Source organism: Pristiophorus japonicus, chromosome 1 (assembly GCF_044704955.1).
Source record: "Pristiophorus japonicus isolate sPriJap1 chromosome 1, sPriJap1.hap1, whole genome shotgun sequence".
NCBI classification, from domain to species: domain Eukaryota; kingdom Metazoa; phylum Chordata; class Chondrichthyes; family Pristiophoridae; genus Pristiophorus; species Pristiophorus japonicus.
In genome coordinates this window covers 505,389,460-505,406,049 of record NC_091977.1, presented here as the reverse complement: position 1 = coordinate 505,406,049, position 16,590 = coordinate 505,389,460, and the positions used below count along the sequence as shown (strand labels likewise).

Below are 16,590 nucleotides of genomic sequence, written 5' to 3'. Positions count from 1 at the left end.
GCTGTCTTATACTTATGGGGAATCTTGACACTGCGATTACTTAACCAGTGCTATGAAGTTTTATAATGGCACTGTGAATGCATATTAAGACAATTCAACATCAGAGCAGTCATGTTGACTGCCACTATGAATGTTCTTTGCCATTCACGTAAAAAGTTCCTTTTAAGATCAGGGGATGCTGGTGCTCGGAAATGGACTACAAAAGCCCTAAAAATCCCAGGGCAAGGTAACAGGACGACCAGAGGTCCAGCCCTTTTTCTGACCCTAACGCCTGGAGAATTGGGCATTGATGGGGGCAAGAGTTTGGGAAATTAAGCTGTAATGTATTGGGGGGTAAGCGGGGGGAACCTAGATACAAACTCATCTCCCTGTGCAGCATGTTATTGCTCCATCGTGCTATGCCACAGTAAAATGTTTTAGCTTACATTTTAAATTAACATTCAAATTTAAAAACAATTTATTTTTAGCGGCAGACAAGCAAGTCAGGTCATTATTGACTGTTGCATTGTTCACGTCCCGATCTTATTTAAATGCTGCAGCACTCTCTCCCACCCAAATGCGGCGGAGGTGCCATCAGGGTTGGTGGGCGTGAACAGAAATTAGAATGGGAGCCCAAAGACTCCAGCGACCAAAACAAACAGTACTCAGTTAGCTGGTGGGGGGGGGGGGATTCCCTGGGGTGCCAGCACTGGGGGAAGAGAGACAAGGTCAGAGCTGGGGAGGCCGATTGACTCCTTGCCCGGGGACAGCACTCCTGTTCCTCCTGGCCCACAAGGAATCCTCGGAAAATTAAAATTTGTACAACTACCTTTGCTCTTCTGGCCACTCTGCTGTCCCCGCCAGGTTTAGCTGTCCGGTTTGGCGCTCTATGGCCCTTGCAGGATTTTTAATTTAAAATGGGGTTGCGGTATCAATGACGTTATAGGGCTGCGACCTTTGAATGTAAAGTAGGACCCTGATGCTTGGTCAGTTAAGATGGTGGAGGGGCAGGAATGCGTTGGCAATGTGATGCGACCCCCTCACCATCTTAATGCCCCTGCCCACACCATTCCCGCTGGGCGGGCAAGGTTAAAATTGATCTTCCTGACTGGGAGACCGAGTTTCTTTCAGATTTTCTGTTGCTTATTGCTGTGGGTGCATCATTCTACTGTTTCGTTTCCTGCTTTTGACCCTCTCAGCCCCTCTCACATCTCGCCAGAGTGTGGCATTCAAACCTGTGCTTATTAAGATGTAGTGCGGATCATTTATGTACTGTTCCACTCTCCAACACCCTGATGGGCTGTGGCGCCAACTTGAACATTGGGGTTCTCAAGTCTGAAAATGAGGTTTCTTAATCCAGCTTAATCAAGAGCTATAGAGAAATCAAGATTTAAATTATGAACTGTCTCCTCTGAAACCCTTCAGTATTTCATGCAGATAGTTATAATAATGATAATAAAAATACATTTGGAAAGTAAATACATTTCATCTATTAAAAAAAGATTCTATTATATTGCATCTTTTTTCACATAGTTAAATATCATTTGAGGTGAATTCAAATATTACATCTTTTTTCACATTTTTTCATCCTATTTATGGATCAATACAGATTTTGCAAAATCAAATTGTGAAGCCTCTGCCAGCAGTATTAGGACTGAGCATTAGCAGAGACTATGCAAGGGAGTGCCTGTGGGAATACAGCCTGCTTTCCTCCACAAGACTGAGGAATGCACTGCAAGTCTCAGTTCAATCAAATGAAATCAGTTTGGGTGGCCCTAGTGGATGGCATTGCATGGCTCAGAATCTGTCACTCATTGGCACTAGCTTAGGGGTTTCACTGGAGACCATCAGCAGCTGTCAAAGAGCTCCAACCGGTCTCTGTGCTGAATTTGAACCTAGGGCCCAGACAATGCTCGAAACCATGGTATCACTCAGCTGCTCCCAAGAGAGTTGGAAAGCTCTTGTTGAAAAGATTATCATTTTTAAATTTCATGTTCTCTTCATTCTTTCTGTCCTATCTTTTTCCTACAATCTACAGATTTTTAAAAGCCAAGCTTATTGCTACTTCTTGATTTATTACATCTTCTCGCCCACTCTTTTCAATATTTTAAGAGTTGTTAAAGAAAAGGTCCATTCATCTAACCAATTGGAAAGACATCTCCATGGATACTGTCAACATTTAAATTACAAATGTTTTTTTTAACCTCCTTCCCCTCAAATCTCCAGCTGACTTTGGTGAAATTAGCCCAAAAGCGAACCCTGACTGCAAATACATCTTAAAAATCATAGAATAGTACAGCACAGAAGGAGGCCATTTGGCCCATCGAGTCTGCACTGGCTCTTTCAAAGAGCAATGCATTTAATTCCACTCCACCGCTCTTTCTCCATATCTTTGCAATTTTTCCTCCAAGTATTTATCCAATTCCCTTTTGATGGTTACTGTTAAACCTGTGTCCACCACCCTATCAGGCTGTGCATCCCAATCCTAACTACTCGTTGCGTAAAAAAGGTTTTCTCATATCTCCTCTAGTTCTTTTGCCAATCCCCTTAAATGTGTACCCTTTGGTTATCGACCCTTCAGCCATTGGAAACAATTTCTCTTTATTTAATCTTTCTAAACTCGTCATGATTTTAAACACCTCTATCAAATCTCCTCTTAGCCTTCTCTGCTCTCAGGGTAACAACCCCAGCTTCTCCAGTTTATCCACGCTCTTTAAAATTATACCATTTGGCATGTATTGTCTCTCCTCATTCTTCCTACCAAAATATATCATCTCACACTTTTCTACATTGAATTTCATCTGTCATGTGTCCGCCCATTCCACCAGCCTGTCTGTACCCTCGTGAAATCTATTACTATCTTCCTCACTGTTTATTACACTTTCATGTTTTGTGTCATCTGCAAATACCAAAATTGTGCCCTATACCCCCAAGTTAAAAGTATATCCAAAACCACAGTGATCATAGTACTGAACCTGGGCAACACGATTGTATAACTCCTTCCAATTCGAAAAACAATCATTCACCACAACCCACTGTGTTCTAGCTCTGAGACAATTTTGTATCCATGCTGCTACTGCTCTTTTATCCCATGGGTGTCAGTTTTGCTAACTAGCCTAATATGTGATTCCTTATCAAATGCCCTTTGAAAGTTCATATACACAACATTAACTGCACTGCCCTCATCCACTCGCTCTGTTACCTCATCAAAAAACTCAATCAAGTTAATCAAACACGATTTGCCCTCAACAAGTCCATGCAGGCTCAAGTGGCTGTTAATTTTCTCCCTTTTATTGAAAACTGGAACTTGAACTAATTGCTCTGCTTCAGGACATTTATACTTATAAGGGGGACCTGCGAACATCGCACAAAACCATAATGAGCATTTCTTCTGTAACTGCATTCCATTTAATGATGGTTCCTTGTGAATTTTGACTTTTTATATCTCCGATGTAATGAAGAATGTAAAATGCAGTAACATACTGGGCATCATTGAGGCCGTTGAGGAATGGAAAGAATAGCAAGAATAGTGACAACTTTTTTATGCAGTGTTTATACTTTCTAGGAAGTGATGTTTGACTCCTTCAGGCAAAACAAAGTAGGGTGAGTATCGAAAAAGACTTGAACATAGAATTTGCAGAGGTTGGTACATGCATCATTTTGGTGAGGTAACACAAGCGAAGCTCTTTATGTAGGAATCCGATAGTTTTAAACTAAAAATGCCGTGGCAAATAAAAAGGATGCTGTCTTATAGATTTTTTTGATTTTTAAATAAATTTAAAAGGAATGTTAACATTCTTATGTGGGAATTTATTTTTAATGTATTTACATAACACATACCAAGTTACAAATTGACAGAAAAGAAATGTCAACAATTATATCTGAAATATATAAAATTAAAGATTGGGAATGGTTTTACTTCACAACTTCATTGCCTGCCAATGAAGCCTTGCTTCCCTTCAAGGAAATATGGGATATTGCTTGTCATTTTAATTGAATTTCTTTACTTGTGTTTTTTTTTTAAATACTGAAAAAATGAACAATCTTACGAAGTTTTCATTTACTGGATGAATATTATTTGTCTCTGATTTTCGTGTTAAAGTTCAATTTTTGTTTCAGTCTTTTAATTTTAATTGCAGTCAGATGACAGTACCCCTTTACGGTATGACGCTCAAATGTTCCAAGTGTGGAGTTATATCTTCAGCTGAAGTATCGGCTACAGTCACCAGTAACGCCATGTTAGTTCTTGTAATTTCAATACTTGTTTTTATTTTTGCCTTCTGAAGGCCATACCAATAGTTGATCGTAGGTTTACATGCATGGGTTGTTAATTTTTAAAAATTTTAAAAATTTCATCTTGTGCGGAAAATGAAATTGTGGTTATGTTTTAATAGTAGTGTGGCTTCTGTTTTACTGATGTCGCACTTTAACGGGTTTAAGTTTACCATAGCCTAATCGCCTTGAGCTACCAAGAAAGGCACAAATCCAGCTAACTATCTACTTTTCTTCCCACTGTGGAGGCATTCACTAAATTTCTATTCTGATCTCGTAATTGAGATTGAATCAGATGGGCTCACTACCATGCAGTGATGAAACTTTAGCCTTGCTCACAGCAGAAGTGGTTTGAAATGTACTTTAAAAAAAATATATATAATGTAGACGTTACAATTTTTTAAAAAGTGGACAGTAGTTATTTAAAAGTGAGCGGCTCTTCACAATACTAACTCATGCAGTGCTTTCAACTCTTGTCAATTCAAATGGCATCATTGCATTGCACATTTCCAAATTATTGCAGTGCATGCTTCCAAACACTATTGGATTACTGTGCCAGTAAATTTCCACTTGGCACCCAACTTACTTACATGCTGTGAGCTATGGACTTTTGAGATAGGCTACCAGATTTGATTCGTGGGTAGCTGTACTACTGGCTACTATTTTGAAAACAAAAAGAAATTCCATCGCTGGAAGCTTAGATCAGGCAGCCACAGTTCCTATAAAACATACAAGAGCAACTTGCATTTATATAGTGCCTATAATGTAGGAGAATGTCCCATGGTGCCTCACAGGAGCGTAACTAGACAAAAATCGACAGTGAGCCAAAAGTGATAATAAGAGTGGTGACTAAAACCTTGATCAGAGGTAGGTTTTAAGGAAAGTAAAGGGAGAGAGACGGGAAGTTTTACAGAGGAATTCCAGAGCTGCCAAGGGTGGGGAGAAAGGATTGGGGGATGCATAAGAGACCAGAATTGAAGGAACACAGAGTTCTTGAAGGATTGTAGGACAAGGGAGATTACAGAGATGGGGAGGGGCAAGGTTATGGAGAGATTTAACATGAGGATGAGAATTTTAAATTCACGGCGTTGGTGAGATGAGAGTCAATGTAGGTCAACGAACATTGGGGTGATGGGTGAGGGACTTGGTGGGTGTAAGGATATGGGCAGAAGAGTTTAGGTTGAGCTCAAGTTTATGGAGGGTGGAAGATGAGACGCCAGTCAGGAGAGCATTGGAATAATCGAGTCTGGAGGTAACAGAAACATGGATGAGAGTTTCAGCGGAAGATGGGCTAGGGGGGAGCGCAAATGGGTGATATTACAGAGATGGAAGTCGTCGGTCTTTGTGATGGAGAGGATACGGGTTCGGATGCTCAGCTAGGGTCAAATAGGACGGTAATGTTGCAAACAGCCTGAGACGGTGGTCGGGAAGGGGGACGGATTCGATAGCAAGGGAAAGAAGTTTATGGCGGGGACCGAAATCATTGGCTTCGATCTTGCAAATGTTTAGTTGATAGAAACTGCAGCGACCCAGGACTGATTGTTGGACATAGGCAGTGGAGGCATCGAGAGAAGTGGTGGTGAGGTAGAGCTGGTTGTCGACGGCGTACATGTGGAACTTGAGTTATTTCTTTGGATGATGTCGCCATGGGCAGCATACATTTGGCAAGCGACACTAAGCACTTGACACAACATGCAATCGGTCATTCACACAGCAGTGCTGCAGGATCTGAGAATGTTTAACCTCAATGTATTAAAAAGACTGTGCTGCAATCCTTAATCATTTTTCTTGTGCGGAATTGGGAATATTTGCAATTTTGATAGTACACCTTTTAAAATGTAATTTTCTCTCCACACTATTGTGGCTAAAGCTGTGTTTAAATAATTGTGATTTAACAATAGTCAGGATTCAACAGTACTATTGCCAAATATCACCAATATTTTCAGTATGTTAACATTTCTGGCACTACATATACAAGCCTAAAATTTTCTGCATTCATTTTCTTTTTTTAAAAAAACAGTTAGTTATAAAATCTATGCCACCCTCTCAAAGTCCTACCCTCAAAAAACAATGTGTACCTTTTCAAGTAAAATGAATCCACACTTCAAGAGAAAATTGGCAAGAGCAAACAAAACTGATATTTTTGATATTGATGAGCCATTTTGGATAGGAGTACATGTCAGTTGAATAGCAAGAAACAGTTAAACAGTGAGATTAAATGTATAATGTCAGTTGGCAGAAGATTATAATGCTTGCATGGAGGATGAACCAATAAGGAAATAAAGGAATGCGGAGGAATAGATTTTAGTCTGGTGAAACTCGGCTGAGTTATTTTTCGCTTATTTGACGGTTTTCACACAACATGCAGCTTGGTTAAGCACACTATCAGTGGCAATGCTTGTTGTCACTGTTGCTTTCAGTTCCAAAGGATGAGTGGAGTCTTGGGGTTGATTTTAACTGTTGGGTGGCTGACCGACTGAGGCGTTTTCTTTCAGCGGTGACTCAACAGTCAGTCCAGCAGAGGGCTTATCCAAACTGCTCCTCATATCACACTGCTGCTGATATCATTCTGCTTTCCAGAGTCACTTGTTGGCTGTCAGGATATATTTTTATTAAAAAGGGGAAAAAATCAGTATTGCTGAGTGAGGGGTACATGTTAAATGTTGTAGCGCACAAGAGGCCCAGAATATATATGATGCATTTCGCCCTGAATTAGCAGGCTCGAGGGGTCGTATGACCCACTCCTGCTCCTATTTCTTATTACTTTGGAGGAGGCCATTTAGTTGTAACTAAAAAAAAGAAAGCTTTAAAATGTCAAAGTAACGTCGGCTGTTTTTACCATGCAGAAGTAAATTGTTTCATAGCAAACAATCTCCCAATTGTAAATAGGAGTCGGTGGAAAGATCTAGATATGTGAACGCTAAACTAGCATTGCACATCTTCCAATATAAGAAGGGTTGCTGTAGGTTACAATGAAACTTTTTGTATGTGTTTTTTTTAAACTTATAACAAAATAACTTCTATTTCCAGTTTTATCTTGCATCTTTAAAAATGACATATAAAACTATTAATCCCGTTAGTGTGGACTAATCCTATACGATCACTCGTGGCCTCTGGAATTCTGTCACTTCCACTTTCCTATGTAGTGTTTCTGGAGTTGATTAAAAAGGACGGTAACATTTCACTATAAATCACCTCTGTAGGACCTAACCTCAGTATGCACAGAAATTCTAAATATAGACTCGGAACAAATGGCTTGGAGCATGAGCCTATAGTTATGTCTCTGCCATTTTCCTTTTTAAAAGGCAACTAATAAACCTTCATAGCAGATTTGCACTCTTGTGAATGGAGAAGGAACAATACATGCATCTGTCCAGTTCAGCAGAGATTTCACAACAAATATTCCTTTTTCCCCACTGTCTCCGATCTCCCCTAAAGGGGCTGCAGGCTGCTTTGAAGCAGAACCTATGCATACGCCTTAAGAACCGGACAGCACCCATGGGGTTCTGCAACTTTACATAGGACTTTTGCAACAGTAATTGAGTCCAATGCCTGAGACAGTAGAGGGCTTGCCTTTCATGGTTAATTGGCCTGCATCTGGCTGATTACATTGAATGTTAATAAATACAGTTGGACCTCTCTGGTCCGGCACCCTCAGAACCTGACCGGTGCCGGAACAGAGAATTTCCTGAACCACGGGAGGTCACGCTTACTGGTATCTGTCGACAGCACCCGGGCTCCTGAGTGTGTGTGTGTGCTGGCAGCCTGTGGGCAGCTCCCTCAGCCAATCGGCGAACACACTCACTGACTGACAGCTGCTCCAGCTGATCGGTGAACGCACTCACTGAATGACAGCTGCTCCAGCCAATCGGCGAACACACTCACTGAATGACAGCCACTCCAGCTAATCGTCGAACACACTCACTGACTGATAGCCGCTCCAGCCAATCAAATTTGTTTTTTAATAAACCCTCCTCTCACTCAGGCACACCTAATGCCGAACCACGGATGTTTCCGTGTTAGAGAGTCCCGGACTGGAGAAGTACAACCTGTATAGCGTGATAAACGTTGTTAGAGCTGATGCCAAACATGTGCTGGCATCTGAACTAAAGTCTGTTGCAATAGAAAGAGACCGAGATGAGTCTGTAAAGGTCCACGATCAGTGCCAGTAGCTATAGCGAAAGAAAATTGCTTTATTTACAGCTAGGATGTACAGCTAGGATAATACAATACAAAACCAAGAGCACTATAGTCCCTACACAAGACCTTGTTTAGGCTCTATCTAAAATACTGAGTCCTGTTCTGATCCCTTCAGATTGAGGTCCTAGAACTGGTTCAGAGTAGGGCCACTAGATCAATACCTATCACAATAGATTTTTAGACGAGGGAGTTAGGTCTCTTTAATATTGAAAAGCGTATCATGTTAGTTAAGGGTTTCTAGACTAGGGAGGCCAAAATTGCCCACCGCCCGAAACGGGGCACACCCTCCGTTTTTAAAGATGTTGAAATTCGGCATTTTGAAGGTTTTTTTCAATCGGGGCGGATGTTGTGCAGACTGAGGGCGGAAGTGCCCTTGCAGCGGGTCAGCCACCCTGACCAGTCACCAGCGCCACATCGCGCTGGTGAGTCACAATGTCTCTCCTCTTCAGCTAAAGGGCAGTGCTGCTGCAAACTCTGCAGCCACTTCAGGAGCAAACACTGGGCCACCAGGGAGGGTTTCGGCCGCGCCAGCAGCCTGGCACCCAAGAGGGGAGGTGCCAGGCTGTCTGTTGGCGGCCCGGTCAAACCCAGGGGGATAATTGTCGGGGCCGACAATAAAATATAAAATGGCAGCGCCACCTCCCCTTTAAGGGCGGCCGCCGACCAACAAGAAGTGCACCGACAGAAAAAGCTGTCGGGGGCACCGACCGGCCGCGGGGCAATGCCGCAAAAGGGATATTTCCCGCAGGGCAATTTCGGGAAGGGGTCGGCACCGCTCAGTAAGAGGTCGGCGCGTGCACACTGCTGCGGGAAAACAAGCGGAGCGGTCCCCTACCTGAGCAAGGTCAATCTTGAAAATGGCGGCCCCTCCACGGAGAATCGGCGGCCATTCCGCACCGCCCCGTGGCTGTCGCTTTCAGGCAGCCAGAGGCCTTATCAGAAGGAGCAATTTCAGCCCCTAGGTATTTAACTTTGGAAGAGATTACTGGCTTGTGAGTGGTTTTAGATGCACTACAAACATTCAGAAGGGAGCTGGACAATTTCCTGGAGCAGGCTTGTATCGCTGCATACAGAAGGTAACGTGATGTATCCCGTGGCCATTCTGAATCTGAGAACCTTTTCTGATCGCCTTTGGGGGTTGGAGAGGAATTTCCCAGAATTATTTTTCCTCAAATTAGCATAACAGATTTTTTTTTTCCTCAACCAGGACATTACATGGGGCTGTTAGCATGTAAGTGGTTTTTCCCCTGTTGGTTTCGAATCACCCCTCTTACAATAGTTCTAGACACCGGAATTATAGTTGTGAACAGTAATAAACAGTCAGAGATGGATCTTTTTGGTCTCCACTATATCAATTCGAGTTAAAACACACTTGCACCCAGTAAAAACACACCCTGGTAGTGTAATACAAACAAACACAGTACAACACACAGCCTGGCCTGTCTAAACAGGCCCCTACCGCAAAGTAACCACATCTAAACTACCCCTGCTCGGATTCAAAATTGCACAACTGAAATCTGTCCAACAGAATGTGCGTACACTTATAGTCCTTGCAAAACTCTCCCCACTAAAAGCCTTAAGGCTTGGTTGGGACACACGGCACCCTTTCACACTATGCGGTGGTCTTAAAGATGCGTGGACTGGGATAAATGCTCATCAATTACCCCTCTGGTTTACTCGCTGCTTCTTCCAATGAGGCGTATCTTCTGAGTCTGTACCAAACTGTGGTATTCAAGTCCAGTCTCAAGGTCAGCTTCCCAGTCGAAGAAGCAAGGCTCTCTTGGCTCGTAGATTGTGGTTTCTTCTCTCTGTCCCAGAAGGAGTGCCCAGTCGTTGTGCGTTGCAAGCAGGTGTAGAAGAGGGAAGAGAGAGAGAAAGATGGCAGCCAAAACTGCCTCTCTTATACTTGCAAAAATGCTCCTTTTTGCGCCAAAACTCCAACTGCCCTTCCCGCCTGAGGCTGTGCAACTCAAAAGCAAAATCATGTCTCTGGCTTGTTGCTTTGTCAACTGGGCTGTACCTCGATGTGTGGCTCCAACGAGTCTGTGGTCAAAAAGCTTTCCTTTTTCTTTGGATGGCCTTAAACCCTGGCCACTTTACCTAATGTCTCACTGATGGGTTCCCATTCCATGACAAAAGGCGCGCATCAACCATGATGTTCCTGCTTTCAGCCATTCTCATTCCCGCCCAGCTGATGTGTATTCAAGTTAAACATGTTTGGACCTGCCACAGCCAGCTCTTCTGCTGTACAGTGAATATAGTAGCAATGTCCAAAAAGTGTTTTCGCCAAATTCTTACAAGTAGGTGGAACGTATTGGGGGTGATGTTTCTAAGCTGCAGATTGGCTGAATGGGAGAGGTTTGTCTTTTTTTGTCTTGTCTTTTTCCTGTTAGTTGATTCTTGATTCGCAGTAACTTAAGTCTGCTTGCAGTGTCAGTCCATGGACAGTCAATTCAATAGAATGCCATAGCAAAGCAGGAGGGTGGGAGGGCTGAGGGAGCATCCAGACCATACTGCCCCAATTATGTGCAGTCTACTCACTCCTGCTTTTCCCAGCATTGATAAAACTGTTGGTTGGGTACCAGGTGAAGCAGTTATTGTTCTTTAAGAGTGATGGAATTAAAGACATCTATAACTGCTAGCTGTAAGCAGCTTAACAACATTAAACTGTTTCAGGTAACATAGAAACATAGAAAATAGGTGCAGAAGTAGGCCATTTGGCCCTTCGAGCCTGCACAACCATTCAATATGATCATGGCTGATCATGCAACTTCAGTACCCCATTCCTGCTTTCTCTCCATACCCCTTGATGCCTTTAGCCGTAAGGGCCACATCTAACTCCCTTTTGAATATATCTAATGAACTGGCCTCAACAACTTTCTGTGGTAGAGAATTTCACGGGTTCACAATTCTCTGAGTGAAGAAGTTTCTGCTCATCTCGGTCCGTAATGGCTTACCCCTTGTCCTTAGACTGTGACCCGTGGTTCTGGAGTTCCCCAACATCGGGAACATTCTTCCTGCATCTAACCTGTCCAATCCCGTCAGAATTTTATATGTTTCTATGAGATCCCCTCATTCTTCTGAATTCCAGTGAATATAAGCCTAGTCGATCCAGTCATTCTTCATATGTCCATCCTGCCATCCTGGGAATCAAGTCTAATGAACCTTCGCTGCGCTCCCTCAACAGCAAGAATGTCCTTCCTCTGATTAGGAGACCAAATTGCACACAATACTCAAGGTGTGGTTTCACCAAGGCCTTGTACAACTGTAGTAAGACCTCCCTGCTCCTATACTCAAATCCTCTCGCTATGAAGGCCAACATGCCATTTGCCTTCTTCACTGCCTGCTGTACCTGCATGTCAACTTTCAATGACTGATGTACCATGACACCCAGGTCTCATTGCACCTCCCCTTTTCCTAATATGTCACCATTCAGATAATAATCTGCCTTCCTGTTTCTGCCACCAAAATGGATAACCTCACATTTATCTACATTATTCTGCATCTGCCATGCATTTGCCCACTCACCTAACCTGTCCAAGTCACCCTGCAGCCTCTTAGCATCCTCCTCGCAGCTCACACTGCCACTCAGCTTAGTGTCATCTGCAAACTTGGAGATATCACATTCAATTCCTTCATCTAAATCATTAATGTATATTGTAAATAACTGAACCTTGTGGTACCCCACTAGTCACTGCCTGCCATTCTGAAAAGGACCCGTTTATCCCGACTCTCTGCTTCCTGTCTGCCAACCAGTTCTCTATCCACATCAATACATTACCCCCATTACCATGTGCTTTAATTTTGCACACCAATCTCTTGTGTTGGACCTTGTCAAAAGCCTTTTGAACATCCAAATACACCACATCCACTGGTTTGCCCTTGTCCACGCTACTAGTTACATCCTCAAAAAATTCGAGAAGATTTGTCAAGCTTGATTTCCCTTTCATAAATCCACGCTGACTTGGACCGATTCTGTCGCTTCTTTCCAAATGCGCTGCTATTACATCTTTAATAATTGATTCCAACATTTTCCCCACTACCGATGTCAGGCTATAACCGGTCTATAATTCCCTGTTTTCTCTCTCCTTTTTAAAAAAAAGTGGTGTCACATTAGCTACCTCCAGTCCATAGGAACCGAACCAGAGTTGATAGACTGCTGGAAAATGACCACCAATGCATCTACCACTTCCGTAAGTACTCTGGGATGCCCTGGGGATTTATCGGCCTTCAGTCCCTTCAATTTCCCAGTAGTCGCAATCCCAGTTCTACAACACACAAAGATCTACAATGCAACATTGCCACTTTTGAGGTCTTAATATATGGGAAATAGCAGTATGAAACCAGTGCAATAAGGCTGTTCTCATCGAATCATACACATAGAAGGGGCTATTCGGCCCATGTGCCTGTGCCGGCTCTTTGAAAGAGCTGCCCATGTAGTCACACTCTGCTGCTCTTTCCCAATAGCCCTGCATTTTTCCAATCCCTTTTGAAAGTTACTATTGAATCTACATCCACCAACATTTCAGGTACTGCATTCCAGATCATAACCACTCACTACATAGAACAATTTCTTCTCATCTCCTCCCTGGTTTTTTTGCCAATTATGTTAAATCTGTGTCATGTAGTTACCAACCCTCCTGCCAGTGGAAACACTTTCTCCTTCTCTACTTTATCAAAACCCTTCATAATTTTGAATGCCTCTATTAAATCTCCCCTTAACCTGCTCTGCTCTAAGGAAAACAATCCCAGCTTCTCTAGACTCTCCACATAACTGAAGTCCCTCATTCCTGGTTCCATTCTAATACATTTCCTCTACACCCTCTCCAAGGTCTTGGCATCTGTCCTAAAGTGTGGTGTCCACAATTGGACACAATACTCTAGCTGAAGTTCTGTTGAAGTTAAGGTATATTTTCCGGTAGCATTTGACGTTGACAATGGATGCGTATTCCTCAATACTGACATCTGTCAATTTGATCAATACGAAATACAGGATGTGAAGGATGAAACTGGTGCTGGGTGAAATACAAGAACTGATTTTCCAAGACAGGACTTTTTCAAATAAATAAGTGTTGTTCCTGCATGAGCTGCACCCAATGCGGTCGATTTTGACTCCGTGCGATGTGTAAAACAAGTCACGGTGACTCGGCAGCCTGTTTTACATCTCTCCCGCTTTTTATTTTGCTAAGTCCACCCAAAAAGAAACCCTGACCAATTTATCAGAGGCCCATGCAGTTCAGGTGCAGGCCTCTGCCCTGCTAAATTGGTTATCGTTGTTCCCATTTTATGCTCCATAATGAGTGCAACAATAATGAATTTAGGCCCAGATCTCCATTTTGTAATATATTGTCATATGATAGTCATTAGGAAGCAAAATGCTCAGCTGATTTAATTTGTTTATTACAACTGAATGAACAACAGATAGGGCACTTCCCACACATAGAAAATACAATTACGCTGAATGTCTGCAAAAATTGTCCAGATATCCTGCCGTAACTTCGGTGGGAGACCGTAGCAATGCCCAGAGATATGGCTGAAAAAAGCTATTCATGTAGTTTTAATGGGGTTGCTGCCAATCACCAGCTGAGGTCATGGCAGGCGATGTGGACAACCCTTGTGGTTTAGGGCCATTTTTCACAAATTCCTCGAAAAATTCCTCTTTCAACAAACACAGATATATGCCAAATTATTTGCATTACTGGAAATGTAATCACTTTATGCACACGGCCCATTTATACCATTTCCTAAATTGGGCTTCATATCACATCTGATATATTGTTCAGTATCATGATTCAATGTCTTCATCAGAGTTATCTGACAGTCGCTTCGCTAGCTTGAATGGATTCTGACAGAGCTTTCCTTCCATGTAGATACGAGGATCTGTACACAGAAACTCATTAATTTTGCAGCTACGTGACCCCTGAGCACAATTTGAAGCTGAGCACTTGCAAGTAACAAATTGAGGAGCAGGAGTCTTCCTCATACAAAGAGGTTCAAATTAGTTGTGTCAAAATCATAGCTTTTTCCAGCTGGGGAGCTAAGTTGGGAAGGGCTGCCTTCCACAAAAAAATTTTCTGAATGTGCAAGAGATCACATCATGCTTTGTCAATATCTGATGAGGTTAATGCACCAGACAGAAAGATAACGAGGGCCTTGATACTTTTTTGAGATAAGTGCAATAGTGCATCACTCTATCCCTAGTTCAACAAAAGCAGGCTCATAAATATGTGTGCACATTTTTAACCTTTCATGTAATGGTTGAATAAGATTTAATCCATATCAATCACTGTCAAAATAGATTAGTCTAAGTGATATGCCACTGGTAAAGCATCTGGCCTCTAATCTGCTCCCGTAAATCTGAACAATGAAATCGTGTTCTGGCCAGGTGGGATGGAATTTATGTCTGTCAAATAAGGGTGTAGGCAAAAAATGGCTAGATGCAACAAGTGGTCATTTGACAGTTTAGTCCAGAGTAATTCAGTCTAGCTGAAAACAAGGCATTCCCATTTCCACAAAGGATTAAATGGCCAAAATGTTGCATTACAACTTCTTATTAATTTCTCTTTGCGATAGTGCTAAATCTTGGTTCTTAAATATTTTGTGACCCACACCACACTTCCGTTTTCCGCAAGTGATTTTCTTTACCTAGCCATAAGTTGGTCCCTGAATTACAACTACAATATCTTAACTTTTGTAAGTTCAATATTTAATTATCCCCTTTTCCATTTAAACATTTTTATCCCCACAATAAAGCATCAGTGTAACGACTACATCAGACCACAACATGTGATTTCAGTTGTGAAATCACAGTCTGGATATAAACTATCTAGATGTAAGAGCTCCTCTTGAAGCAAAATTGTACCCACATTCTTTATAAACATATTTACATTTTACTACGAGCAGCACAAAGGAAGTCTCCCTTTTCCAGAACACAAACCTCTTGAAAGTACAGCAAGGGAAATATCCATCATTAGTTGAATAGTCTTTCAGATATTCATAGAGATACTGCTACTCGTTTCTCTTGCAAATCAAAGTGGCTGAATTCAAACATGACTACGAGAACGTTACTTTGGATCATGAATAAAGATCCGGATGGTTCAGTATGCAGCAAATGTTTGACCCAGCATGAGTACAAAAAAAACTATCGTCCTTTGTGAATCTGCCAGTGAATATCACAGTGAATGTTGCCTTTAATAATATATGGTTAAATGGTAGTCAAATATGTTTGATGCCTCTGGGCATACTTCACAGTTCCACTGCACTTAGTTTTTATACTGAAGCAATTTGAGATTGACAATCAACACGTTTCAAGATTTTGAAGGGAAAGCTGATCCCAATAAATTGTTTAACACGGGCAAGGGTTCACATAGTACGGGACACAAATTAAAATCAGGAAATTAAGAGTAAGAAGGGAAGTTGGGCAGATGTTTTTTAAACAAAGGTTAATAGACTTGTGGAGCAAGCAGTTCAGGAAAGCCAATAAAATGAATAATATAAATGGGTTGAAGAGGCAACTAGATAAGTTACTGGAAAGAGACAGGATTGAGGGATATGATGAAAAGGCAGATCAGTTAGCTAGATAAATATAAAAAAAACAATGGTCTAATTGGACTTCATGACTGATTCTGTTTCCTACAAATTCTTACATTGGCGAGCAAAGAAACTTTTATGTTGTTTGTAGGGTATATGACCCAGTCAGTCTTAAGAATCTCATGAACAAACTTTCCTTAGTTGTGCAAAACTAACACAAGGGGACCAATTTGTCAGATGTACGCTGCACCGACAGCTTTACAACTTTTGGCATAAATTCTTTAATAAAGTCAATCAAATATAATTTGTGGCCATGCAGGTCAAAGGAACATTGATTTCATGAAAAAATGCTTTTCACAGCTTTTTTGATTGAGTGGCTGTATAATGTGTGTTTATGTACACTTGTCAAACTGAGTTACATGCACACATAGACCATTACAGCTATCATTGGACTTGCTGTCATACATATTCTGTGATGACATCTGAACCAGGTAGTACGTGAACAACCTTATTCTCATCCTCTCAAGAATTTTGATAATTCTTTAAAAATCTTTGCAATTTGCTAGTACTTAATAGATTGATAGGCCAAGAAAATATTAGCCTACCAAC

The 16,590-nt window shown here is 41.8% G+C and overlaps 1 protein-coding gene across 1 annotated transcript in view; it reads left to right on the top strand.

Annotated features, from left to right (window-relative positions):
• adgrb1a (adhesion G protein-coupled receptor B1a) overlaps positions 1 to 16,590 on the top strand; it is a 691,398-nt gene that overhangs the window by 608,097 nt on the left and 66,711 nt on the right. The window contains exon 25 of the mRNA XM_070888471.1: positions 4,119 to 4,217. Coding sequence (XP_070744572.1) covers positions 4,119 to 4,217 — 99 coding nt within the window. The remainder of the gene's footprint in view (positions 1 to 4,118; positions 4,218 to 16,590) is intronic.